The 24,694-nt window shown below is 41.0% G+C and overlaps 5 protein-coding genes across 7 annotated transcripts; 4 read left to right on the forward strand and 1 right to left on the reverse strand.

Moving 5' to 3' along the window:
• Nucleotides 1–133: 133 nt before the first annotated feature.
• LOC142398902 (CCN family member 1-like) lies at nucleotides 134–6,304 on the reverse strand. Its single transcript, XM_075483134.1, has 5 exons — nucleotides 2,100–6,304; nucleotides 1,791–2,004; nucleotides 1,355–1,702; nucleotides 986–1,182; nucleotides 134–884 (listed from the first exon to the last, which is right to left on the reverse strand). The coding sequence occupies exons 1-5, from the start codon at nucleotides 2,139–2,141 to the stop codon at nucleotides 585–587; spliced, it is 1,101 nt and encodes a 366-aa protein (XP_075339249.1). The 5' UTR covers nucleotides 2,142–6,304; the 3' UTR covers nucleotides 134–584.
• A 1,099-nt stretch (nucleotides 6,305–7,403) lies between these two features.
• Nucleotides 7,404–9,676, forward strand: bcl10 (BCL10 immune signaling adaptor). 2 transcript variants are annotated; one of them, XM_075483136.1, is made up of 3 exons: nucleotides 7,404–7,903; nucleotides 8,280–8,568; nucleotides 8,653–9,676. In XM_075483136.1, exons 1-3 carry the CDS (start codon nucleotides 7,853–7,855, stop codon nucleotides 9,063–9,065), a joined length of 753 nt encoding a protein of 250 aa, XP_075339251.1. In that variant the 5' UTR covers nucleotides 7,404–7,852; the 3' UTR covers nucleotides 9,066–9,676. The 2 variants fall into 2 exon arrangements, with proteins under 2 accessions (XP_075339251.1, XP_075339252.1); XM_075483137.1 differs by having other exon boundaries at nucleotides 7,405–7,903; nucleotides 8,656–9,676.
• A 663-nt stretch (nucleotides 9,677–10,339) lies between these two features.
• mcoln3a (mucolipin TRP cation channel 3a) lies at nucleotides 10,340–15,279 on the forward strand. Of its 2 annotated transcripts, XM_075483139.1 has the most exons (13): nucleotides 10,340–10,412; nucleotides 10,869–11,094; nucleotides 11,207–11,374; nucleotides 11,475–11,628; nucleotides 11,851–11,932; nucleotides 12,011–12,107; nucleotides 12,247–12,346; nucleotides 12,563–12,675; nucleotides 13,428–13,577; nucleotides 13,742–13,843; nucleotides 13,940–14,062; nucleotides 14,184–14,390; nucleotides 14,486–15,279. In XM_075483139.1, exons 2-13 carry the CDS (start codon nucleotides 10,873–10,875, stop codon nucleotides 14,621–14,623), a joined length of 1,656 nt encoding a protein of 551 aa, XP_075339254.1. In that variant the 5' UTR covers nucleotides 10,340–10,412; nucleotides 10,869–10,872; the 3' UTR covers nucleotides 14,624–15,279. The 2 variants fall into 2 exon arrangements, with proteins under 2 accessions (XP_075339254.1, XP_075339255.1); XM_075483140.1 differs by lacking the exon at nucleotides 11,207–11,374.
• A 104-nt stretch (nucleotides 15,280–15,383) lies between these two features.
• Nucleotides 15,384–22,012, forward strand: ssx2ipa (synovial sarcoma, X breakpoint 2 interacting protein a). The gene is made up of 14 exons (XM_075483138.1): nucleotides 15,384–15,869; nucleotides 16,831–16,961; nucleotides 17,165–17,328; nucleotides 17,514–17,720; nucleotides 18,060–18,170; nucleotides 18,255–18,390; nucleotides 18,501–18,576; nucleotides 18,666–18,846; nucleotides 19,719–19,866; nucleotides 20,072–20,208; nucleotides 20,386–20,559; nucleotides 20,661–20,775; nucleotides 21,087–21,240; nucleotides 21,446–22,012. Exons 2-14 carry the CDS (start codon nucleotides 16,898–16,900, stop codon nucleotides 21,588–21,590), a joined length of 1,812 nt encoding a protein of 603 aa, XP_075339253.1. The 5' UTR covers nucleotides 15,384–15,869; nucleotides 16,831–16,897; the 3' UTR covers nucleotides 21,591–22,012.
• An 80-nt stretch (nucleotides 22,013–22,092) lies between these two features.
• On the forward strand, nucleotides 22,093–23,608 carry gng5 (guanine nucleotide binding protein (G protein), gamma 5). Its single transcript, XM_075483141.1, has 3 exons — nucleotides 22,093–22,261; nucleotides 23,225–23,367; nucleotides 23,519–23,608. The coding sequence occupies exons 1-2, from the start codon at nucleotides 22,181–22,183 to the stop codon at nucleotides 23,348–23,350; spliced, it is 207 nt and encodes a 68-aa protein (XP_075339256.1). The 5' UTR covers nucleotides 22,093–22,180; the 3' UTR covers nucleotides 23,351–23,367; nucleotides 23,519–23,608.
• Nucleotides 23,609–24,694: the final 1,086 nt, after the last annotated feature.

Genomic DNA, 24,694 nt, shown 5'->3' on the forward strand with positions numbered 1-24,694 from the left:
TTATTGCAACAACTAAGTTTTGTACTTTTTTTTTTTTTTTTTTTTTTTAAAACCTTCAATTGACGAAGACTTGATGAAACATTTAGCTGTACATACTGATTCCCGAGTCAAGTAAGTTATGGATATGTTGCAGTAGGTTTCCTTGTGTTTATTTGAGGACATTTGATCATAAAATTAACAAATGCAGCATGTTGGCCTGTTTACATACAAAACACGAAGTGACAAGCTGTCCGTCACATTTCAACGATTGGCAGAAGAGAATGACAATATTTTATGAGAAGCATTAAATAGAACAATACATTAGGCAAAGCAAATAACACCAATCCTTATAAATTAAGCTTTTGTCGTTTTTTTTTTTTTTTTTACATAATATTTTTTGTCAAATTTACATAATTGTGTTACAAGTTTTGTCAAGACAAGAGTAAATATGTGAAATGAAAATAGAGTTTCACTACAAAAATAAGAAGCTTCACAAAGAAGCAAACCTCAAGGCTCCAATGTTATGAAGCAAACTCTTGAATTAAAGTCCACCAAACTGATGTTTGCACCTTGCGTCTACGTTACCTCTCAAATCACACTTTCTTTTACAGTTTCATTTTGTGGATGTCATTAAAAAGTCTGTAGAGACGAGGCGTTTCATTACTGCCGGAGCAGTTGAAATCACACTTGCAAGACTCCGTCATCACCACCTTCCTCCTGAAGGTCTCTCCATTTTTGCATTGGAAATGGAGAGCTAGTGTTTGGGTTCTGTGAGGCCGGCAGCATCGCCCATCTGAGCAGGTCCCACAGTGCCGGGACTGGAACTTCCTCAGGCTGCGACAGCCTGCGTAGGACAATTGAACTGGATGGATGGCCTTTCCTGTGTGGTTACATTTTTCAGCCTTCTGTAATAGAGGAAATGTCAAAACTTGTGTGTTACAGAAATAATGAATATAATATTTTTATGGTCTTCATGCAGAACATTAAGGGTTCCTTCCAAGTGTACCTTTGGGGTGAGTAGTTTGCAGGGTTTGATCCCACAGATCCGGGTTTCTGTCATCAGTTTGCACTTGATATTGTTATTGGTCAACCTGGTGGAGACGCCAGTACCACAGGATCTGGAGCAGGGTGACCAGGCAGTGGTCTGAGGCAAACATTGGACTCCTCTGGAAAGCATGTGACCCTTTGAATGACTCCTGACATCTGTACAGATGAAAACAACACATAAGCTGGTTTAAAGAGTGACATGACAACTGTTTGAACAAGAGAAAAATCAAGACATCCGATGCACATGTGCTAACATTTTTTTCATATCAGGTTCTTGCTCAGACAATTTACAAGTTCCATTATCGGGACAATGTGGAAAGCTGCTTACCGTGTAAAGATTTGAATTCTCCCCACACAGGCACAAGCTCATTCTCTTTAGTAAGGTCATCTTCAGGTGTTTTGTCTTTCCTGTGCTTTCGATTGTGCTTCCCCTTCATGAACTTGTCTGTTTTTGCATGCTCAGGGCAGATGAGTTGGTCACAGCACTGTCCCGGTACTTTGACCCGCCTTGGCTTGACACAGCTCAGTTTGGGCAGCAAGAGCTCATTAGGACACAGAGAGATGCACCCAACAGAACCATCCATGCAAGTGCACTGGTGTTTACAATTTGGACGGAAGATTTCACCATTCTGGTAAATCCTGCTGTTGAACTCACAAGTTCTCCCATCTGATTTGGCTGTGGAAGACAAGCAGGGAAAGTTAGGTGTAGAAAAAGGGGGGGAAAGTGGTGTTTAAATTAGAGAGTAGAGCAGAGATCGGTATACCTCGACAGACACCTTTGACTGAATCAAATCCACTTCCGAAGTTGCACCCCAGTCCCTTTGTGCTGTCACACGGGTGGGTCTTGCTGCAGTCTTCAAAGAGCTGCCGTGCACAAACCTTGCAGCATCCACAGCTATCCATGAGGAGACTCACTCCAGCGGGACATACCGGGACTTCAGGGGGACACTGGCAGTTTGTGGGGCACGAGGCTGACACCTGAGAAAAGACAAAGCATCCGTTTACCTCCAAAAGCAATTGTTACACAACAGTTGAACGAACATCTCATGAACGTGCAGCATAAACATTCCCACCAGGGTAGAGCACAGGATCACAAGGGCAGAGACTTTCCACATCTTCACAGGCTAACTTTCCTGAGCAAAATCAACGGAGCAGAGCTGGCAGTGAGCTGACGAGTGCTCGTCTCTCTCTCTCTCTCTCTCTTTTGGAGTCTGCCTCCTTTTATTCACTCCCAGCAGATGTGACGTGCACACAGGCTGAAGAGGTGTCCCAAAGCTATGAGAGGAATGCTTCTCTACACGTCCTACCATGATCCCAGCAGAAGGTCTCCCCCCACCCTCCTTCTCTTTCAGTCAGTCTGCCAAGAACCACCCTGGACAGCTTCCATTCTGCCAGCGCTTTCCCTGCAATTTAACAATGTCATTTTTTTTCCTGTCAAGTGGAAACAAAGCAGTGTTTACTTTAAATACAACAAAAAAAGTTTAGAGGGTTTAATGCCTTAATCACACGCATTGCTGGAAACTGAAGCAATGCATTTCATTGTTAAATTTTCTGTGAATTAGTCCACTCCTGTTTTATTAAATATGCATTTATTTTTTAATACATGCAGATATTATTGATCCCTGTTGCATATATTACACATATTTATCATCACATCCTGAAGTGATAATGTGATAACAGAATTCTGCACACTGTATTATAAGAATATGTCTTCACAACTTTTCTCCGCCAGATATTTTTTTTTTTTTTTTCGAGGCGTTGATGGCTGTTGTCTACAATCCCAGTTCCAAAACCTTGGGACACTGTCAAAAACAAAAAAAGAACACAATGATTTGCAAATCTAAAAAAAAACAGTATTTTAATCATAACAGCATAGGAAATATATAAAATGCTGAAAGTGAGACTTTTTGCTGTTTGATTGAAAATACTGCTGCCTGTGGGCTCAAAAATTATGGGGAATCCAATACTGGTTTTCAATTCACTTGCGTACAGAGATGCCTCCAGATGTTGGTGTCTTTGCAATTTTATGTTGAGGAACATTGTTCTACAATTTGTAGATGCAGTTTTTTGAAAGATTGCTGAATCTCTGCGCATCTATACTCCTGAGAGACTCTACCTCTGTAAGGTGCTCTTTCTAATCACGGGACTGACCTGTTGCCAAATAACCTTTTTGGTTGCATCATGTTACTTCAACTGTTTCTTCTTAGTACCACTAACTTTTCCTGCCTTTTGTCTCTCCCTTCACAACTCTTCTGAGATGAGTTAATTCCATCAACATGGCGTTTGTTTACATGTAATAAATGTAAACTTTACCTGAGTTTCATGTTATCTATATCAAATCTAACTTGTTCAATACATATTTTCTTTCATTGCAATTACTTCATGAGGTCTATAGAATCTACAGATAGGCAATCACTTAATTTGAAATACGCTGTACCAAGAGAGTGGAGGTAAATCATTTTTTTAACATAACTGGACATGGTAAATGTTTGCTGATTGGAATTTTGTTATGTTTGTTATGGTTGTATATGTACTAATGCCTTTTTAACTTGAAATTTAAATGCATACATCAATGTAACTAATAATATTTGGGTATGAGAATACAGTTCATCCCTTGTAGACAACATTGCACTTCATGTGTGTAATTGGAGATATGTAGTTAAGTGATGTTCAGTATTCTTGCTTTTGTAAGGGGGGGGTTTGATTGGTTGTGGGTTTACTGCCCCTGCACAGGGTGCAGGAGTGTGATTGCAATTCTGATTCACTTGTCTAGGAGCCAAGTGTCTTTGTTCTGATCTGCTGTGATATGCTATGTGGTTATATAACTGACAAAAGACACGCCATTATAACTGACACATGAAATATTCCATCATCAACCCATACACGTGAGCTCAGCCCCTTATGGGATTCAACACCAGGGCACTGCAAGTTCTGACATAAATATTGAAGAAAAGCCACATATTTCTATGAGCAACTGAATTTCTATCTCAGCTGAAGGTGTGTTTAGACTGCTGCATGTTGCCTGTGATGGGTGTTTACATTATCCAGCCATGCCAGTGTTAAAAGTCAAAGATGGAATTCCAGTCTGTCACCCATAAAGGTGTGGGTGCATTGGAATTTGATACTTCAGATTTTCAAAGGTGAGACAAGAACCTCCTGGAATGTTTGAACCTGAGGAGTCTTTCTTCAGTCTGAGGGAAAGTGTCCAAGCAAAATTAAGAAGAAACAAACAAGAAAACTTAGGCAACGCCTGAAGCAATATTCCTCTCAGGATAAACACTCCATGTTTCTTTTAAAGAGCTGGATAAAAAGCACCCCCCTCTATCCACATCAAACAACAAAGACATTTATCAAAGGGGGAAAAAATGCCTCTCCTTTTATTAGAATGTGTGAGAACAAAAGGCTTAGCCGAGCAGACTGTCTCTGTCTCCTTCTTATCTAACTGTGGTTACACAGGCCATTTTGAGCCGGTGCCAGCTCGAGCACATGGTGTACGAACAAGTGTGAGCTCGGTGCAGTCATTGATGCCTGGAAATCGCTGACTCTTGTGATTTGGAGGGGGGGATTTTTCCCACAAAGCTATAATATAAAGAATTTACTGAAGCATATTAGGTAAGAGGAACACTGGATATATGATAATCAGCTGGAGGACTCGAGAAGGTTTGAGGATGTTCCATTACCTCAGAGCGGCCTGTGAACGCATTCTACCTCGTATAAAGTCTTGTATTGGTGCAAGTGATGATTTCCTTTTCTTGAATATGACACCAGGTTTCAAGTGGATCGCATGTCATGGTTGAGGCATAAAAGTATGCTGGTACAAAGATCTTTGGTTCTACACCTTGTTGCATTATTCCTTTGTGTTTCAGGTGCTGTTGGCCCAACGGCTCAGAGGAATAGTCTTGAGTTTGGGAAACGCACATGCTTTTCTTGTGAGAGACAGAAGATCAGTGTTGCTCTAATGACTGCATGGTATTATCATTGTCATACAGTATTGAATTTAAAAGGTGGCCGAGATTCCATTGTTCAGCAGATTATCACATTCAATACGGGGAATAGGGAGAAATATCTTTGAGCTGGAAACTGACGGCTATTTCTTTTATTTATAAGTTGATACAGACATATTTGTATACCATTTCATAACCTCGTCTTTTGTGACGCTTTCAATTTAACCCGCTCTCAGTTGCTGGCATTCATGGATTGAAGGACTTCAGTACTGGAGATCTGTGTGATTGTTATTTTTCTGTGCGAGTCCTGTATGAGTTCTTCGTTTGTTGGAGTTTTGATTCATTCAAAGTTCGGTTAGCTTTAAGCATTAGAACGAGTTAAGTGGTTTTCTTTTTAGTGTCCGTCAATCAGCATCAGTCCTTTAGTAAAACTAAGATTTCAGCACTTTGTAGAGATTTCTGCGTGTGTTTTTATGTTACTCACGTCTTCTTTTTCACCTCTATGGATGTTGTGTTCTTCCCGTGATCTTTTCACGGTGTCTTCTCTCAGTCCTGAATTCATTGCACTTGTCTTGGTTTATTATTGTGTTTCTCTATAAATGTGACTGAGATAATGAAAAAAACCCAGTAATGGATAGTCAAGGCAGAAATCCTGATAGTTCTGAAGGTTTCTACAATTATTTTTCACAGCTATGTGGTTGGTTTTAACACACATTCACAGCAGAGATATAAGAGTGGTATCTTTACAGTCTGGGAATGAAAGCAAATTATTTGCATTTGTCAAAACTCCAAACAGTACCTCTAATAGCAATAAGAATCACAAGCTGGTGCAGTGAATGGTGCTGCACAGGATACAGCTAAAATTACACATTTGCATTTAGTGGGATGCTGACGGTTAAACAAAAAAGAGGAAGCCATGAGCCCTCTGTTGAAATATAGTTGCAAAAAAAGAGAAATATAGACAAAACATGGGATGCAAGAATGGCTTCAGAATGTAAAAAAGCGTGACTGTGTAAAACCAGTGTGCCTCAGAGAAGCTTGTTTTGTGAGTGCAGGTCATGGACTATACCACAGATGGGAATGTCTGAAAGGACCGAACACCCAGTTTGTTACATCATTTCTATAAATGCCCCATTTCCTTTGTTTCTCGTGCTCTATAAAGGGCACCCACATGTCGGTTTACTGAGTGCATGTGAAACTCTCACATTTGATTGTGCGATTTTTCCAGGCTGCCGTTTGGCATGAGTGACGTGAAATGTCGCGAGGCATTTCTGGAGAAAAGTGGGTATGTGTTATTGGCTTTCACGTGGGTAGTAATGTGTTGCTTTTTTTTTTTTCTGAAGTGAGAAACAAAAAAAAACATACACGAGGTGACCTTTTAACTCCAGACATATAAAGAGCAGCTTTCTGAAACACCTTTCCTCCATAAATTGCAGGGATCTAACAGTGACTGTCAAAGCCTGCGTTTCAACTCCACTTTCAATCATCATCATTACATTGAAAAACCTCTCAAGGGGACTACAGGAGGGCAGAACCATGGATTTGCTGCTAGCTTGGCTTTCTGCTTGGGGATGGGTGTTTTTCTGGGATATGGTTCATACTGCATTGCAGAACATGACAAAACAAGCCTGACGACTGTCTCCTGCAGGGAACTCCTGTCCTCAGTTTGTGGCATATTGTGATTAGAGGGAAGTAAAAGTCTTGAATTTGTTTGCTGAGCTGCATGGATGTATTGTCACGTATTGTTGATATGCATACTCACTTGACAACTTCAAGAAAAACCATACTACCAGTTTGAATGATGCAACCAGCTAAAATAATACAGCCAGTACTACAACCTTGCAGGAAATCTTATTAGACAAGTACAGATATTAAGGGAAAATATATATTTTGTCCATCTACATTACTGTGCAAATGTCTTGGCCCTGAATTTTGTTTTCTTCTTTCAAGGAGCCAGACTTTCATGTAATCTTTAAATGTGATCTCGAGCAATAGTTCTCAAGGCTTTCTGAAGGTGTTTAAAAACATTTCTTTGAGCTAGGCTGTTTTTAACTTCTTTAAATCCAGTCCTTGTACATTTAAAAGTACTGTGTTATCAAGCCACTTATCACTGACCTCATTCAAGCATTAAAAAAGGCTCTCAAAACACAAAGGATGAATCAGTGTTGTGTCGACATAATATAAAACTTAGCAAATAATCGATTTTAAATTATTAAAAATGTGTTAAAGCACTTTGCAGTTAAAACTCTCACACCAGAGCGTGGAGTGTGTTCTTCAAACTCTTAGAAACTGGCCAAGTGGAGGACAAAGGAAGCGGTAGGCCTAAAAAGTTATAAACAGCAGATGAACAGCATTTGAAAGTTACGTTCTTAAGAAATAGAGGGAAAATCCAGCAACATTGAACTGTGGTTTATGCGAAGAAGTCCAACAGCGCCATCCAGTGGAGTTAATGAGAACAGTTCTTCACCTGTGTCAGACATAGCAAAGCGAAAGAAGTCGGCCAGCAGCGGCGAAAAGCGATTGAAGTCGATAGTTTCGACCTATTTTATAACGCGAGAGGACAATCGGCGTCAATACTGGTCCTCGTGTAAGGATACAGGTAGAAAAGTAGATCTGAGGGTACTTTTTTTCTCTTCTGTTGTCGACGTAAATCTTTACAACAATCAGGAAGTCCGGGCATTTCTCTCTCCCCGTGACTCAAAACTTGAATGGGCTCTAGATACGTCGATTTTTTTTTTTATCACCAAATAATGAGGTATCACGTTCCTCAAGGCTAATAGCTCATTTATGTCTGTAGTTCGTTTCACTGTAACTAGTTTATAACTTATCTTAGTCGTTGTTCGTCACCCGGAACACCTGGATTTCCACTCCGCGGGTGAGAGATGGATGCTCCTCACCTCACTGAAGATGAAATGGCAGAGATTAAGAAAGACGTGAGTATCGTAGTATATTTAGTCATCAGTTGGCATTAAAGTGAATAATCTTTCCGGTAATAGGATGAGGGTATGTGGTAAAAGTTTCACTCAGATTATTTGTGCCTAGTTTAGGCGTTAAAGGCCTATTTACAGAGTCATACCCCACCACACCCTGTCGGTACCCACATCAGCTGTCAGTGCTTCCAGCAGGCTGGAGCTCTGTTGGCCTTTAGATAAACACAGAAAGTGTTATCAGAAGTGTTCAGAGTTGATGCAGGGATAGACAGCTAACCACCTACCTTGCCTTGAGAGAAAGACTGAGACTCCTTGCCAAGTGTTCAGGGCCGTGACGGCTCACTTGATTCTCTTCTATGTGGCTGCTGTGGGTCCCCAGGTGCTGAACAGGCTGCGGCACTACCTGTGTGACAAGATCAGAGCAGATCGGCACCTGGACTACCTGCGCTCTCGCCGGATCCTGACGCGAGACGATGCAGAGGAGATCAGCTGCAGGACCACTCAGACCAAGAGGACGGCCACGCTGCTGGACATCCTGGCCGAGAACCCACGCGGTCTGGATGCCTTGATCGACTCCATCCGGGAGATGCGTTCACAGAACTTCATCATCGCCAAGATCACAGATGAGGTGCAAAGGGCCAAAAATGAGAAGATCGACTCTCTCAAAGGTAAACAGGCCTTGTCAGAAAAGTCTTTTTATGTGACATCTTTAAGTCGCTTTCAACCGTAATTCACACGCTTCCGTCTCTCAGCAGCAGAGGGGTCCAGTTCCTCGTCTGACAGCACCTACAGCACCCCGAGCACCACCAGCGACCTCCCCTCCACGTTTTCCTACAACTCTACCCTCCTCTTCCACCCGGACGGAGAACGAAGCCCTTCCAATTCAGACGTGGCAGGCCCACTCAATCTGCCCTCGTTACAGAAGTGTGGAGACCCGCCCTCCGTGGCTGGTGCCAGCATCGGCATCGCCTCCTCCACGACCTCCTCCAGCCTCCCCAAGCCGGGAGACCCGGGAGCTCCTCCGCTGCCGGACGAGGTGATGGTGGACCCTCCCTCGAACATAGACGCCACAACACCAGGATGCACCAGCAGCGGAGGGGACCCAAATTTCCAGCCCCTTCGGTCCCGCTCCCTCACTCCAACGTCACAGAGGAGCATCTTTTAAGTTCCCAGGTCTCATTAAGACAGTTATCAGGGGCACACTCACAGAATCACTCAACTCATTAAACACTCTCCTTCTCTCCGCTTGATGTTGCTCCTGCCTTTGAATTGGCAGTTTTTAAGAAATTACTGCACATGGGGTGTACTAAATATTATCAATGTTATCGGTCAACATTTTTGGGGAGAGATCCTATTTTGATCTAAGGCCAAAACAATAGCTTCGTTTTTAAGATGAACTTGCTTTGTTTGTTTTGTTTTTTTTCTTAAATGCTTCAACGTATTCAGATGTACAAAACGGTGCCCGAGTAAGATCATTTAAAAAAGGAAAAGTTTGATGAGATTAAATGAGAAATTGCCTCATCAGAGCAAGTTTTACTTCTTGGAACTTGTCCGTGACATCTAAGCCAGTAGCCAAAATGTCTCACGGTGTCCCAAACCTGAAAATTTTGACCATTTTCGTCATTTTTACTTCTCTCACACCAGTGGTGTGATTCCTTCATTAAGTGCTGTGAGAAAACATTGCAGCTACAGTTCAGCTGCTGTGAGAAATAAGTTTCATACACTGGAATGAGTACTTGAGCACATGTGTGTGTGTAATAAACCCGAAGCTCTAAATGATGTTTTGCAGTTATTTCTGTGAAGTTAGCCGCCAAGATGTTGCTTAATGTGTTCCTCACTACAAGTCTTGAATCAGAAATCATGATGTGAAATACAAATTGTGTCCTAATTTCTTCATATCCTATGTCGCATGCTATTGGTTTTATATATGAATTCAGCTTGTGTTTTTTTTTTTCTTCGACCTTGGTTACTGTGTTGTTCAGTAGAAATGAAAGAAGTATTTTCTTTACTACAGTCACACCTTTGGTGCAAACCCCAGCGTTGGTCAACTCTAAAAGACAGAAAATAAAACCAGGAACGGTGAGAACTCAGAAAAAACCAGCAACAACAAGCTCACGGACGCTTTACAGAATGCAAAAAAAAGAGAAAAATCAATAAAAAAAAACTTCTCACATACGTTTTCTTCTTTGCTTTGTTGTGCTTCCACGTGCCTCATTTTCAAAAATTATCTCTTTAAATCTCCCAGTTTTATGCTCGTTTTGTCCTTTTTTTGTCTCACAATATCCTTCTGCTTCGTTGAGTTCCCTTGAATTCCTCCTTCTCTAGAATATTCTTTCATTTGACAAAATATTTAGCTACTGGTTTTGGAAAAACTGGAACATCTACACATGACACAGAGGAATGACATGGGACTGTCTCTGTGGTGACGGGAGCTGTGACTGCACCACCCTGTCTTCATAAACAGCACAGAAGCCCTGAGTGGTGGAGGACAGCTCTGATCGGGCGTTCACAGGTACCTCATTTATCATTATCTTTGTTTTTTACACAAGTTAGTGGCATGCAACATGTAGTTGGCAACAGTTTGTGAAAAATATTGACGAATACATAAAAGAATATAACAGAGTTACACAAAAATGACATGTCATGTAAGTTCAATGCTTTTTAAAAAACAATTTTTAGGCAAATTAGCAGTTTGATTATATATATATATATATATATATATACATATATATATAAATTTACATATATCAAAGGATATATATAAGGAGTAATTTTAAAAGAAACATCTGAGGTTTCTAAGAACATCAGTAGCATGATTAGTATGCGCTTTCTTTAAAAAATTAACCAACAGAGGAGAGAATAGCAGCCGTAGTGAACATATGCAGGAGAACCAGTTTGATAAACATCAGAATGATTGGAATGGCTGAGTGTGTACAGTGACCGTCAGCTCTCTTTCTTTGCGTTTGAGCTTGATGGAGGAATCTGAGCCGCTGTTGGCTGCGAGGTCAGAGGGGAGGAGGTTGAACGGCCACTTCAGATGGGGCGCCAACGCCCTGGGGTCGAAGGCAGTGGAGGATTTCAGACGGAAGCTCAAATACTTCTTTATGAATCCCTGTGAGAAGTACAGAGCCAGGGGTCGGAAACCATGGAAATTGATGCTGCAAATATTGAAAATTGCAATCATCACTGTACAGGTAGGTGAGATTATCCTTTGATATACGTTATAGATAAATATTTTTTGTTTAGCAGGAGTGTGCACGGCGTTGCCATTTGTCTCCTCGTGATTTTTTTTCATTTTGCAATCAGTTAGTGTCTTTCGGGCTGAGCAACGAAATGATGGTCACATTCAAAGAGGAAAATCTGATGACATTCAGACATCTGTTCCTCAAAGGATACAAGGATCACTGGCGGGGAAGCTATGCACTCTACACTAAAACAGATGTGTATGATCACATCCACTACGTTATCAACAGGGTACTGAATAATGACATTACTGACACAGAAAAGAAGAAAAGAGTTAAAGGATAAGTGTTTTTGAGCCCTCCTTTTTTTTCTTTTTCCTTTTCTTCTATAGTACACCAGTCTCCACAACCTGACTGTTGGCAATCTCGCATATGAGAAGATCGGCGGCGAGTACACACCCCTGTCCATCTGTCAGGTGTTTTACAGAAACGGCAGCATTGATCCTGAGGATGATACCTTTAATATCGATCCACATGTTGATAAAGGTACAAAAGCATGAACTCAAAGCCGTGTGCAACTTGTCCACACGTGTTCAGAAAAAGCTGATTCATCAGCAAGAATGGAAAAAAATGTTCACATTGTGGACTTCCACATCTGACATGAAAAGAGGAAACAGTGTATTTTCAGAGATTTATGCCCCATCATTCCCCCTGTTATACTATGCAGCAAAGCCTAACTACCTTTGAACACACTCTTCCTCCTCACAGACTGTATTTCCATTTACCCCGTGCAGTCACTGAACAACAGTATTCTGCCAACACAGAGCAACTTCTCTTTAGATTTCAAAAGGTAGGTGACTCAACTGAAACGACTGGTTTGATGCCCGGTGATAAGAGTGCGGCTGCTAATTTCTGTTTACGTGTCCAGGCTGCTATCGGTGAACATCTACCTCACTCTGAAAACCATCAATCTGCAGACTGTGCGGCACCAAGAGCTTCCAGACTGTTATGACTTTCATATCATGGTTGGTGGCGTGATCGGTGAAAGGCCCACACCTTCAGTCGAGCTTGAGGGACATACTAATTGATGAATCAAGAAATTTGTCATTGCACATGTAACGAGCCATTTCTAGAGCAAAAATCCTCTGCTTTGCTTTGACACAGATCACATTCGATAACCGTGCACACAGCGGGAAGATAAACGTGGACGTGGAGAATGATGTTAGAATTTTTGAATGCAGAGACTGGAACGTGGAAGGCAGCTGTAAGTTTGTTTTGTTGTTGGTTTTTTCCCAACAGTAAATTGCTCGCAAATATGATGGTGCAAGACACCAAAAAAACTTGTAACTGTGATTGCTTGCAAACAAAGAGCATAGTGGTGTTACTGGGCTTCACACCGGCATCGTATGATGGAAAAGTACAATAGTTTTGTAGAAATGGCAGCAACAACTGACCTGAAATCCGTGGCTCTGGTTTTCAGCTGGGAAGATTGACTATCTCCTCCTGTCCTTTGATTCTGTGGTCATCCTCGCCTGCTTCGTCTCTCTCATCCTCTGCACACGATCTGTCATTAATGGCCTCCAACTCCAGTTTGTAAGTAACAGCATGACTGTAGAATATATTAACAGAAAGAAACAAAACAGCAGATGAAGCAGATGTATTTTGAGTCTTTGTGGTTGTTTTTCTATTTGTATGTGATCATTTGTTGTTTCGATTCAATCTCTTTCTGGCTAGCGCAGACATTTTAAAATGATCGTGGGCTAAATTTCTTTCTTTTTTGTCATTTGAAGACTTTTGTAGTTGTTTTTCATCTAGTGACGGTTGCTCTCAGTGTTTTTTTTTTAAATCTGCTCTCAGTATGCATCCCTTTTTCTTCAGTATTCTTCTTTTTTGTCTGTTTCTATGATTTTATGGTCATTTTATGTCTTTGTGGTTGTTTTGTGTCTCTTCATTATACTTTTGCTGCTGTTTGCGGTCATTTTGCATCTAATTGTTGCTATTTGAGTCCCCATAGTTGCTCTGCATTTCTAGTGCTGTGTCATTGGTTTTTACCTCTGATTAAACTGGTTTTCATTTTTTGTTTCAATGTTCCATGTCTTACTGGTAAGTGCCTCTTGTCAGTTTTCTTTACGTTTACTCCTGGTCTTCTTAAGGATGTTTGGGGTCTTCAACTATCAGTTGTGCTTTTGTGTCTCCTTGCTGTCCTTCTGTGTCTCTCAGCAGTGTTTACATCTGCATTTGCACCTGTCAGTTTAACATTTTTCATTGGTTTGCATTCTTTTTCTTTGCCAAATTCTTTTTGTAGTTGATAGAATACCCTTTGTCGCTGTTGACTTTCTGTGCAGGAGTTCAACATTTTCTTCCATGCCTACTACAATAAGATTGTGACCTGGTCAGACCGCATGGAGTTTGTGAATGGCTGGTATATCCTTATCATTGTCAGCGACACACTGACCATTGCTGGGTCAGTGCTGAAAATTCTGATACAAACAAAGGTTTGTTTGTGGCTTTATTGCCAGGAATTATTATTCACTGTGGTAATGTTTGTCCTTTAGAAAAAAAACGTGATTTGAGAAATGACGTTATTATTGTAAATTGCATAATTATACTTTAAAAGGCTTGCATGTTTGTAATGTGATCATTTATTTTCTCTCTGCAGTTCCTGATCAACTATGATGTGTGCAGCATCTTGCTGGGAACAGCCACAATGCTTGTCTGGGTCGGTGTTATTCGTTACCTTGGTTTCTTCAAGAAATACAACGTAAGAGCCTGCACAAAACTCCTCTTCTTCTTGGAATAATGGATCACATAAAGATGATGCATTTTTTAGAGGGACTGAGACCGTATTACTTTTCAGATCTTAATCTTAACCCTGAGAGCGGCATTTCCAAATGTAATCCGTTTCTGCTGTTGTGCTGCCATGATCTACCTCGGGTACTGTTTCTGTGGCTGGATCGTCCTTGGACCTTACCATGACAAGGTATCAAAATGATAATCCAGTTCAAGTCTTTAATGATTTCCATTCACTCTAGATGCTTTTTTTTTGGTCGTTACACAAACCACTGATTTCCAAAGACATCACAATCTTTTTTTTTTTTCAGTTTCGAACTTTTGACAAGGTGACAGAGTGCCTCTTCTCCCTCATCAATGGGGACGACATGTACGCCACCTTCCTGAAGATGAGAGACAAGAGCTATATGGTGTGGCTTTTCAGCCGAGTATACCTCTACTCCTTCATCTCCCTCTTCATCTACATGGTGCTCAGCCTGTTCATCGCTCTGATCACTGACACCTATGAAACTATCAAAGTCAGTCGCAGTCACTCCCACGGAGATCTTGCTGAGATATGATTTTCTTTGAACATCACTGTCCTAATTACGTTTTAACAATTGCTATTTTTCAGCATCACCAGAAAGACAAGGAACCAGTGTCCCAGCTTCAGGCCTTCATAGCAGAGTGCAGGGACCAGCCTGAGTCTGGAAGGTACCAAACTGATGAGGAGCCTTTGACCTGCTGCTCATCCCCATGTTGCTGCTTTTGATGGAAATGAGAGGATGCGGTGTCAACATGACATCATGGGAGTGCAAAATGCCCCACGGAGTAGAAATTATTTAATTGCTTGTATTAATGAGGGCTAAGATTGTGGAATATCTACTTAATGAAGGAAAACTACCTTTACTTCAGATTTACTTAACATGCTGAAAAACTTCATGTGTCGAAGACTGCTCAAAGGACCATATTATCACATGATACGGTCACCAGGAAAGAGTAAAGGTAACATCCAATGCATTCAAAGGAGGTGGGTAGCTTTTCATTTTAAGTCACCGGTAACGGAAAGAGAAAACTTGAGTTGAAAGCTTAGAAATTTCCCCCCAGCTGTACAATAGTAGCGGGTATTCTTTTATTTTTATGAGCACTTCAGTGGAAAACGCCATTAAACATATGTGTATGACAATGTAAATGTACTGTGATAATACTAGAAATGTTTGCTCTAGTTTGCCTTCATCCCCTTGCATTGTTCAAATTTTCCTTTAGAATTGTGACATTCATGAAGTGTACTCATGATTTTTGTTTAACTCCCTCTTTGTCTTTCTTTTTATTTTGCACCTCTCACCAAACAGACAACCTCCGCTGTCTTGCACATACATGCCAGTGTACCTTGATCCAAATTAAACTTTGGCTCTCATGGCCATCTTATTTTTGGTAGTATTTTTCTTTACATCTATAGAAATAAACCAAAGAAATATACCCTCCTCTGTGTCAAAGTTTGATGCTAAGGATGTGGTATGGCAATTATTTTGTATCGTGTTGGCACAAAGTATGTTGTTCCAATGCAAATAAATGACAGCTGTGTGTTTGCTGACATTTGCCTAACATTCCCACAGGGGGGCGCTGCCCTGCCGTTTGCTGTATGACACCTGACAGCATTTTTCATCTGCATAATCGCACGCTGCACACGGTCACATCCAATGAACGGCTCACATACTGGTTGCTCAGCAAAGACTCCTCCAATAGCAACGCAGTTTGGTTGGACAACACCAAAGGAATAGGCTTCAAAAAAAAAACTGCAGCAGCAGGCTGAGTGAGACTGTGTGTAAACCTGTGGGTTTATCCCCGCATGGCTGCGTTTAGGTCTTGTTTTTGGTAGATATTGTTGGTGCTGGCAAGATGACGACAGAACCCAGTTTGAAAGTTGCAGGTGTTCTTGATGGAGGGACTTGTTAATTTTTTTGCCATCACCATCGAACTTGTAAAGCCGGGTTTAATGACCCATTTCGCACCCTATAGTGAGTATGTTTATGGTGTGTGTTAATTTAGCATTAGCATACTAACGTCGTAAAGGTAAACATAGCAGGTCGGTTAGCAGTATTTTTGCGTTTTTGTAAGTAGCTTAGATAATATAAATTCCGTCTACAAATCATAAGTACTTGGCCAGCCGAGGTATCAAGTTGCGTCACTTAATGCTGATGTTGTTCTACAATTAAAGTTTAGCAAACGAGCTAACTGAATGCAGCCAACGTTACAGACGTTGAATATTGCGACCGTTACGGGAATTGTTCCCACGGAGTCGTCTTGGTAACCCATATTCAGCTTCACATTATGCGAAACACACTTTGTTACACCGAGGCATATTTGACTTGATCTCCGCCTCGGTCGGTGAAAACCAAGATAAAGTTGGGTGTGTGTTCTGGTTTCCTTGATAAGAACACTCGGGACACTGAGCTACACTTTAGCATGATACCCGAAAACCAATTGTTACTGACCAGGCTACGATCATTTTCATTCTAGCTTTTATAGTTGCATTCATGGACATCAGTGTAAGGTTTTTTGCTCTTCTTCGTTCACACAATATGCTGGACAGTCCCTGAGCACAAGTTCAACTGCAACGTAGTGGGAGTGGCCCCTGTAGTTTGGTGTCTGGTTCATCCAGTTTCACCAGAGCCAAGTAATATTATAATAATGTCCTGAAGGCACAAAGGTTCAAACACGTACGCGCTCCCAGATATAGTAAATCAATAATAGCTCTCCTTTTTTTTTCTTCTTTTCTTTGCAAATTCTTTCACATGAGGATGCGATCATCTTGCAGCCCAGCAATTTCAATTCCAGTGGCCAATAGGAGAGCACCCATAAACCCCAGGCTAACCTCCGCTGGCACACATCTGACAGTTAATCCTGTGTGGATATTGTGAAGCATCAGCCCAGATTATCTGTTTCTGGTCTGCCCCTCTGTTTGATGCTCCGTTGCAGGGCTTTGTTCCAGTGGGATCTTCTGGTCCACCGCCTGATTGCTGATCCAACTCCCTGGTTATAGCTCATGACCCTGCATCCCAGTGGTTTTGGTGACATGGGAGAGTGGTGGACGACTGAGACATCTATGGGTAATTTTCCTCTAACGAGGCTGCATGTGCTCGAGTGATAGAAAGATCCATAAGCTGCGCCTTTTTTAGATTCTGCCTGAGGTGGCCCACATTTATGCTCTCATTTAGAGCAGCAACCTCATTTGAGCCTCTGAGAAGGAGAAAGAACAATAGATGCAGTGTACCAATGGTTACCAAAATTTCCCTCTCTGTTCCATTTTCAGAAAACTATGAGATCTCCAGCATATCGCATGCAATGATGTCCCCCTCGAGACAGAACAACCTTGTGTCAGTGTACTCTTTGCCCTTGTCCAAAAGCTCCTTCAGTGTGATAAGTGCCTTTTGCACCGAAGATAATATTCCTCAGTGCATTTCATACATCAATCAGGTATGAAAATGCCAAATTTAAATGATGTGGTATTGTAGTAAAATGCATTCATGTGCGTAGGGGTTTTATTAAGAACTGGCAGTAAATTTTGACAGGTGTGCCCTTCTACATTGGCAGTGTAAACCTTTTTTTCCTCTTTGGAGATAAAACAACATTAGGACAATGAAGTTCGTTTTCTTTCACAGGAGCTTGCCTCCCTGGGCCTCTCTACATGTATCGAGGCCAGCTCACCAGGGGGAGCCAGCCTGAATGCAGTGCCAACTCTGAATGCCATGTATGAATTGCTACGGATTCACAGACGGGACATGTGCAATTTAGAGGAGCTGGAGAAAGAACAGTTGAAGAAATCCAGTACCTTGGAGCATATGCAGATGAGCAATTCCAGACTCAAGGCACGTATGCTTCGGCGGGTCTATAGGAGGAACTTAATTGTTAAATGAGTTTTAAGACGAGATGGTTTCTTTCATCTCCTTTTGGAATCAGCTGTGTACTCCAGGCTTACATTTATGCACTGATGACCTGGAGTAAAGGTGCATTTGTTAATTTTAGAGCCTTGAAATGGAATTAAAAGTGGAAAACTAGTCTAGATATAAAGGTTGATATATATATATACACTGTCTGTCTTAGTCAATATTCAAATGGCACAAGCTAGTTTTTGGTTGGGGGGCCAGTAGATTTGGAATCTGCTCTTGTAGCCTGAATTAATTGCTTTGTTGTTCGTTTCCCTTTAGGACCAGTTGGAACTGTCCATAAGGGAGAAGTCTGGTCTACACGAGACGGAGAGGCAGCTTCAACTCAAAATTAAGACTCTGCAGAGCTGCTTAAAAACAGAAAAAGATGAGGTAGAGCTTCCCTTTATGGTACAAGCAGCAGTAATGGTCTTTACAAAGACAAACTTTCATGATGAATCTCTTCTCTTCTGGCAGGTTCAGAAGCTCCAGAGTATCATTGCCAGCCGTGCCTCTCAATACAGTCATGATGCAAAGAGGAAAGAGAGGGAGGCTGCAAAGCTGAAGGAACGCCTCAGCCAGCTGCTGGTTGACCGAAAGGATAAAAAACTAGGTAAATCAGACAAAACGTTTATGTATTGGTCCAAATTCTGTGTTGTGTGGATTTTAACTTTCTTTCAGTTCAAAACAATTGATATATAGCTCTGCATTTTTCTCAAATAGCTATCGATGTTTTGAATAGTTTGGGACGATCAGATGGAAAAAGGAGCCAGTGGAAGACTGCAAAATCAGCAGCCAGGTAAGCCACTTTGTCACATCTTGTCAACCATAGCATTTGTAGTGTGTGGTAATAATTACAAATTTGCATTTCTATGCTGCTGTCCGAAGTCACGAGGGCGACATGTACAAGTCCTTGCTCAGTGACTATGAGGCGAGTCAGAGGGCCCTCATGCTGGAGAATGTGGAGCTTAAGAAAGTCCTCCAGCAGATGAAGAAGGAAATGATGCATATCCTGAGTCCATGCAAGTCCTCCCACAGAGGAGCCACTGCTGATGACAGCCAGGAGCAGGTATTTGAAACCCACAAAAACACACAAAGGGACCTGGTAAATTCAGCTCTACTATTTGATAACTCATTAGGGCTCCTATACACCAAACCGACTTTAGGAACCAGCGCTGGTTAGAGGCCCCTTGCGGGGTCTCGCTGCATCACCAGCATCTGAAGAAACAAAATGGCACATGAATATACTACAAAGGTGACTTCCAGCTGCCGGTCAGGACATACAGCCTGTGCCTGCACACAAAGACATGGCTTGCCAGTGCAAATGGAGGCAGTCGTACGTGTATTCTACAAAAAGGGAAACCGAAAGGCGTAGACATTGCCGTTTTTTCAACAATGTTAAACAGAGCTGGTCTCTCTTGAGCCTTTTTAGATGGTCTTCATTTTCTTCCCTTCCCTGTTGTTGTGAAAAGTGTTGCCTGTTTGAAGAAATGTAGAGGACAAATAAAAAGGGATGGTATATTACATGTTAAGTTAGCCGTTAGCTTTCTGCCCCCATCTGCTGCGCTCTTTTGCTGTGATGATAGCCCAATCGATGACTTCTTGCGTGGACAGCAAAAGTTAAATCTGCCGAAATAAGTCAGCAACTGAGTCCGACAATGCAACGGGACGCCCACATTGAAAATACAAGAGAGACCGACGCTCACTGATGTGCTTGGTGGTGGCTTGGTGTAAAAGGCCCCTTAAAGTTAAATCTCCCCTGAGCATTTTCATGTACAGTCGTTGTCAAATGTTCTGACACACCTACTCATTCCTTTTGATCGAGAAGCAAAACATTTGACTGGCGTTGTTGTTTTTTTTTTTTTTTTTACATTAAATGAGATTATATGCATACTTGAAAAAAGAAAAAAAAAGTTCTTTGTTTCCACTATTTTGCTACAGGGTGACTCAGATGAGGAGGACAAGACTGGGGAAACCAGCAGAGAAACTCTGGACCAGTCTTGTGAGCATGCCAGGGAGCAGCTCACTAACAGCATCCGGCAGCAGTGGAGGAAACTGAGAAACCACGTGGAGAAATTGGATAGCCAAGGTGCATGCCTCACCGTCACGCACCCTGAAATTTTCCTTTTGGCACTAGTTTTATATTGATGTAAAGAAACTTTATCACAAACAACTGAGTGTAAAATGATGTTGGAAATGTTTCTTCTTAGGGAATAACTTGTATCGGTTTCCGTTAGCATTTCCACTTGCAGCGTGTCCAGTAATGGTAATAGTTATGGATTTTGTTTGCTTAGCCTCTCAAGTGCAGAATCATGTAGAGTCCAACAAAGAGGTGATACCCTTGGAAACCTATGAGGATGAAATGGAGAGGATGAGACATGAAGTCCAGCAATGCAAAGAGTTTATTCACGCACAACAACTCCTCCTCCAGGTAAGCCTAGTTGTAAGCAGAGTTTTATACTAGCATATGGCTCCTTTTCATGGATGCATATTAAGCGATGAACGAGCACTTGAGAAAAATCAAATTAGCCTTTTAAGCATGATTGAAACGTATTTCTAGACAAATGAATCATTTGGTTTGAAAGGATAACTGTTTTTGGTTATTCAGCAACAACTCAACACATCATTTGATGATGAGACAGCCGCTCTTCTTAATGACTGCTACACACTGGAGGAGAAGGAGCGCCTCAAAGAGGAATGGAGGCTCTTTGAGGAGCAGAAGAAAAACTTTGAGAGGGAGAGAAAGAACTTCACAGAGGCTGCTATTCGACTGGGGCGGGAGGTACTCTACTCTTCTGATGTGCCACTGCACTTTTTAAAAACATTTTCAACTCGTATAGTTGTGAGTCCGCTTTGATTGATTTTTATTTAATTGTTCCACAGAAAATGGTCTTTGAGGAGGATCGTGCTGCCTGGCTCAAGAATCACTTTTTAAACGTGACTCCCTTTACAGATCGCAGATGTTCCTCATCAGATGGTCACAGTGCCTTATCAATTAGTAAGTCGGCACAATGACAAAAAATGACGTGTGCCAAATTTGTAGGCCTTAACCAGAACATAGTCGGGTTCTTTTTCTTAACCTGCTGCATGGTGATGATTGGAAACAAAAAATGTACCTTGTCTGACTTGGGAAATGTGTTTAAAAACTCAAGTAGGACACCAGAGAATCTAATAATTGAGATGTCATCTTTCATCTATCTTTGCATGTGAACGCCTGAGAGATAACTTAACAACTGTTGTCACTAATTGATGTTTTTCCCCCTTTTAAAAAAAAATAATAATTAAGTTTTATGATCTCCTGCATTGCAGGAAGTGAGCCAGAAGTCAGGATGTCTTCTGTAAAAGCTCAGGTAGCCAAATCCTCAACATACAACACATTCTCCACTCCCAAAGCTTTACAAAGTGCTGCTATGCCATCCACAACCGAACTCTACAGGACACTCCGTCTGATTCCAGACTGCAGGTATTACTCCAACTCTACATAACATTTTACTAGAGCTGCCACAAGCTAGTGCACAATTTAAAAAAAGAAATATGAATGACCATTGACTGCTTTTAAGGCTTAAGTAGCACAAATAACATATCCGGCGGTTGTTTATGAATGAGGATTAAATTTCTGTTAAAGTGGTTTTGGTGTGTCACACAATAATTGTTAATCTTGTCTTCAGTTCCTCCAGACATTCAAGTCGAGGACGCTGGCAAGAGTCTAGCACCGTAAAAGATGAAGATACTCGGGTCACATCGAAAAGCAGAGTTCGCGGTGGTGACTTGAGTATATTCTCATTGGGTGAAGACGAGAACAGCCTTACTTGAAAAACCTCCAGTGCCTATTTTATGGGATTTTTTTCCCCCCACCCTTTTCTCTCCTGGTGGACTCCATACATGGCTCCATCAGCATTGATGAACACTTTGTTTTCCCATGGACATGCACATCATTCACTAAAGCTGAACACACAAGCAAGCACTTTAATGAGACCGTTGTTCTTTTCGTCACAAACCAATCAGCGTGGATAATTCAGATTTTAAGCTATAATTCATACACCAAGCACTAATTTGAACATATTGTAATGAGTGATCCACTTTGTATGTGTTAGTTAAATTTGAACTTGCATTGTTTACATATTCTCGAAATGTAAATAATAGGTTTTAAATATATATTGATATTAGATAAATTATCTGCTCTTCAGTTGTGAAGGCACATGCACAATAAAGCGTCTTTTTGAAAAAAATAAAAATGGTTTGTCTCTTTTCCTTTGGCGCCCCCTGGTGTCTGTCAAAGGTAGCAGCGATAAAGTGAACTCACCGGAATCCGGATGTCATCATCTTTGCTTTTGTTTCAGCAGCATCCTCCCGAGAGTCGCACCCACCGCTCCGCCTCTATTTGACACAAAACAACGTGAAGAATGTCCGGCTCCTCCAACCTCGTAGCCATGAAGAAAGTGGTACAGCAACTTCGTTTCGAGGCGAGCATAAACCGAGTGAAGGTGAAGAGTTGTTTAAATTGTTTTCGTGGCAAATGACGAAGAGATATCTCGACCGATATCCTGAATTTCGCTAACTCGGCTAGCTGGAGGCGAAGGCTAGCAGCGTGATAGTTGTTTGGAAAGCGCAGGGAGGATTGAAATTTGACTGTTTGTGGTAATCACGCAACGTTTGGTAAAACGCCTGATAAGTTGACATTTCTAAATGGCTGGTGCCAGCAAAAGTTGACGATGACATGAATCGGGTTATAAACCTGACTTGAGAGGGGGCGGGGGGAACTAAAATGTTATTGGGATACTTGAAAATTGTACGTTACCGACGTCTTGACGTTACTAATAATTCGTAACATAATTTTTAATGGTTCATCCCGTCATGTATCAGAGTAGACGATTTATCAGAAAATATTTTCGAGATACATTTCAATACACCACCATGACCCACTAAGACTTCCGTGATGGCGTGATTTCACCTCCTTATATATATATATACATATATATATATATATATATATATATATATATATATATATATATATATGTGTGTGTGTGTATATATATATACATGTATATATATGTATGTGTGTATATATATATATATATGTATATATATATATGTGTGTGTATATATATGTGTGTATATATATATATAATGAAAGTTAAAAATGGAGGCGCTTCATAAAAGTATCATTTAAGACTGAGTTTTGGCGTTCAAGTGCATTGAATTTTTACTGAATAAATTGGATCATTTGGATGTGCTCGAGGTTCATTCAGTCTTGGGAACATCACAGCATGTTTTTATGCGTATTAAAGCTAAAGGTTCAGCAGAATATTGCTCAGATGAGGAACATGATATTTGATTTTGTTGTGGCATAGGTCTTCTGTTGCTCCCAACAGAGAACCCCTTTAGTTCTTCAGTTTACGAAGATTCTTACTGTAATTGCATGTAAGTTTGATTTTCCTCTTCAGGTTTCCCAGGCCGCTGCAGACCTGCAACAGTTTTGCACGCAGAACGCCTTGCAGGACCCCCTGCTCACTGGTGTGTCCTCCAGCACCAACCCCTTCAGGCCGCAGAAGGTCTGCTCCTTCTTGTGAAACCACCGTGTTTATTTGTAAGACGGTAACGCACGACACACTCACACGCTCATACTCTCATCCCACACAGAAGTGTGAGCCATCTTTGCATTAATGAATTGATTGGAAATAAAACGCCTGATCTAATATACCCACCGTTACCCATGATTTTATCTGTTTGTTCTGCAGGCCTTCACGTAGAAGCTACAGGGAATGTAGACCTCAGCACTGCTTCTCATGCCAAGCCATTGAACTGCCAAGGAATCTCTCAAGGGTTGAACACATTGGAGTCATGTCAAGGAAAAAAAAAAAAAAAAAATCTATTTTCAGCTACAGTAAAATAAATGGGACAGTTTTATTTTTTTCATGGCACAGTTGTGATTTTTAAGTAAATTATTGTGCCTTTTTTTTCTATCATTCTGTTTTATTCATCACCGTTCTGGACTGTTTTTGTATTTAATGAATAAAAACATTCTTTACTACTTCAAGGTTTTGCTCATTTCTCTTCTCTTGTTAAACCGCTCAGCAAACTGTGGGAGAGCATTTCATATTAACACGACTGCTTGTGGAGCAGTGGGCAGGAGATAATGGACCCAGATGGTATGAAGGTCATCATGACACAAATGGTTGAGTCAAAAGACTCTGGGCTCGATCATTTTCGTGTTTGGGTACAATAGGTTTATACCTTAATAAGTGATGGGCTATTTGTTGGTGTGTGTGTTCTAATTTTTTGATAGGAACACACATTTGAAAGGGGAGAGAAAGGACAAAAGACCATTTTTGGGTTTGTTGCTCAATTCATTTGCCTTCTATTTGTCTGTAATAAATGCAACTGCAGTGACACTGGATTCCAGAAAATATATTATTTATTATTATTAAGGGAGGAAGTTTTATTTTCCTGTATGGAAAAAAAAAAAAAAAAAACCCACAGCACACCTCAAAAGGATTTTCAGTTTTTCACACTCCCTTTAGCCTTGGCAGAACAATTTAAGACCAATTCCATCATTTCAAATGCCTTCGATGATACTGATTATTTCTGGTTGCTATAGCAGACATGTATAGTAAGAAGATGGATAAAAAAAAATTGTTTAATATCTTGACTTGCTTTGTTGATTTTTTAAAAAAAGCATAACGAAATAAAGTATTTAGATGGGATGCACTAAAGCAGCCCTGATATCTGTCCTTCGCCACACATGGCAAGATGGCTATATGACAATTATTGTCAAATCAAAGTATTTTATCTGTGGTTTCTCTTTTTATGTTAGTTTCTGAATTGGCAGAAATGGATGAGTCCGATTTTACCCTCTGAAAAAGTGAGGCGTCTTTTCCCCTAACACGCCTGCGCAAAATGAAAATGCAGTGGAA

The sequence above is a fragment of the Odontesthes bonariensis genome, chromosome 14, assembly GCF_027942865.1.
Source record: "Odontesthes bonariensis isolate fOdoBon6 chromosome 14, fOdoBon6.hap1, whole genome shotgun sequence".
In the NCBI taxonomy this organism is placed as follows: Eukaryota; Metazoa; Chordata; class Actinopteri; order Atheriniformes; family Atherinopsidae; genus Odontesthes; species Odontesthes bonariensis.

What these genes read in the sequence shown, in the direction of transcription:
- LOC142398902 (XM_075483134.1), bottom strand. Translation starts at nt 2,141, where the DNA reads ATGTGGAAAGTCTCTGCCCTTGTGATCCTGTGCTCTACCCTG. An exon ending in TGATCCTGTGCTCTACCCTG is followed by an intron (nt 2,005 to 2,099) that starts GTGGGAATGTTT and finishes GTCTTTTCTCAG; the next exon opens with GTGTCAGCCTCGTGCCCCAC. An exon ending in GCAAACTACTCACCCCAAAG is followed by an intron (nt 885 to 985) that starts GTACACTTGGAA and finishes CCTCTATTACAG; the next exon opens with AAGGCTGAAAAATGTAACCA.
- ssx2ipa (XM_075483138.1), top strand. Translation starts at nt 16,898, where the DNA reads ATGACCCTGCATCCCAGTGGTTTTGGTGACATGGGAGAGTGGTGGACG. An exon ending in TGAGCAATTCCAGACTCAAG is followed by an intron (nt 17,721 to 18,059) that starts GCACGTATGCTT and finishes GTTTCCCTTTAG; the next exon opens with GACCAGTTGGAACTGTCCAT. An exon ending in CGTCTGATTCCAGACTGCAG is followed by an intron (nt 21,241 to 21,445) that starts GTATTACTCCAA and finishes TCTTGTCTTCAG; the next exon opens with TTCCTCCAGACATTCAAGTC.
- bcl10 (XM_075483136.1), top strand. Translation starts at nt 7,853, where the DNA reads ATGGATGCTCCTCACCTCACTGAAGATGAAATGGCAGAGATTAAGAAA. An exon ending in TGGCAGAGATTAAGAAAGAC is followed by an intron (nt 7,904 to 8,279) that starts GTGAGTATCGTA and finishes GTGGGTCCCCAG; the next exon opens with GTGCTGAACAGGCTGCGGCA. An exon ending in GAAGATCGACTCTCTCAAAG is followed by an intron (nt 8,569 to 8,652) that starts GTAAACAGGCCT and finishes TCCGTCTCTCAG; the next exon opens with CAGCAGAGGGGTCCAGTTCC.
- mcoln3a (XM_075483139.1), top strand. Translation starts at nt 10,873, where the DNA reads ATGGAGGAATCTGAGCCGCTGTTGGCTGCGAGGTCAGAGGGGAGGAGG. An exon ending in TTCTCTTTAGATTTCAAAAG is followed by an intron (nt 11,933 to 12,010) that starts GTAGGTGACTCA and finishes TTACGTGTCCAG; the next exon opens with GCTGCTATCGGTGAACATCT. An exon ending in ACACCTATGAAACTATCAAA is followed by an intron (nt 14,391 to 14,485) that starts GTCAGTCGCAGT and finishes GCTATTTTTCAG; the next exon opens with CATCACCAGAAAGACAAGGA.
- gng5 (XM_075483141.1), top strand. Translation starts at nt 22,181, where the DNA reads ATGTCCGGCTCCTCCAACCTCGTAGCCATGAAGAAAGTGGTACAGCAA. An exon ending in CGAGCATAAACCGAGTGAAG is followed by an intron (nt 22,262 to 23,224) that starts GTGAAGAGTTGT and finishes TTTCCTCTTCAG; the next exon opens with GTTTCCCAGGCCGCTGCAGA.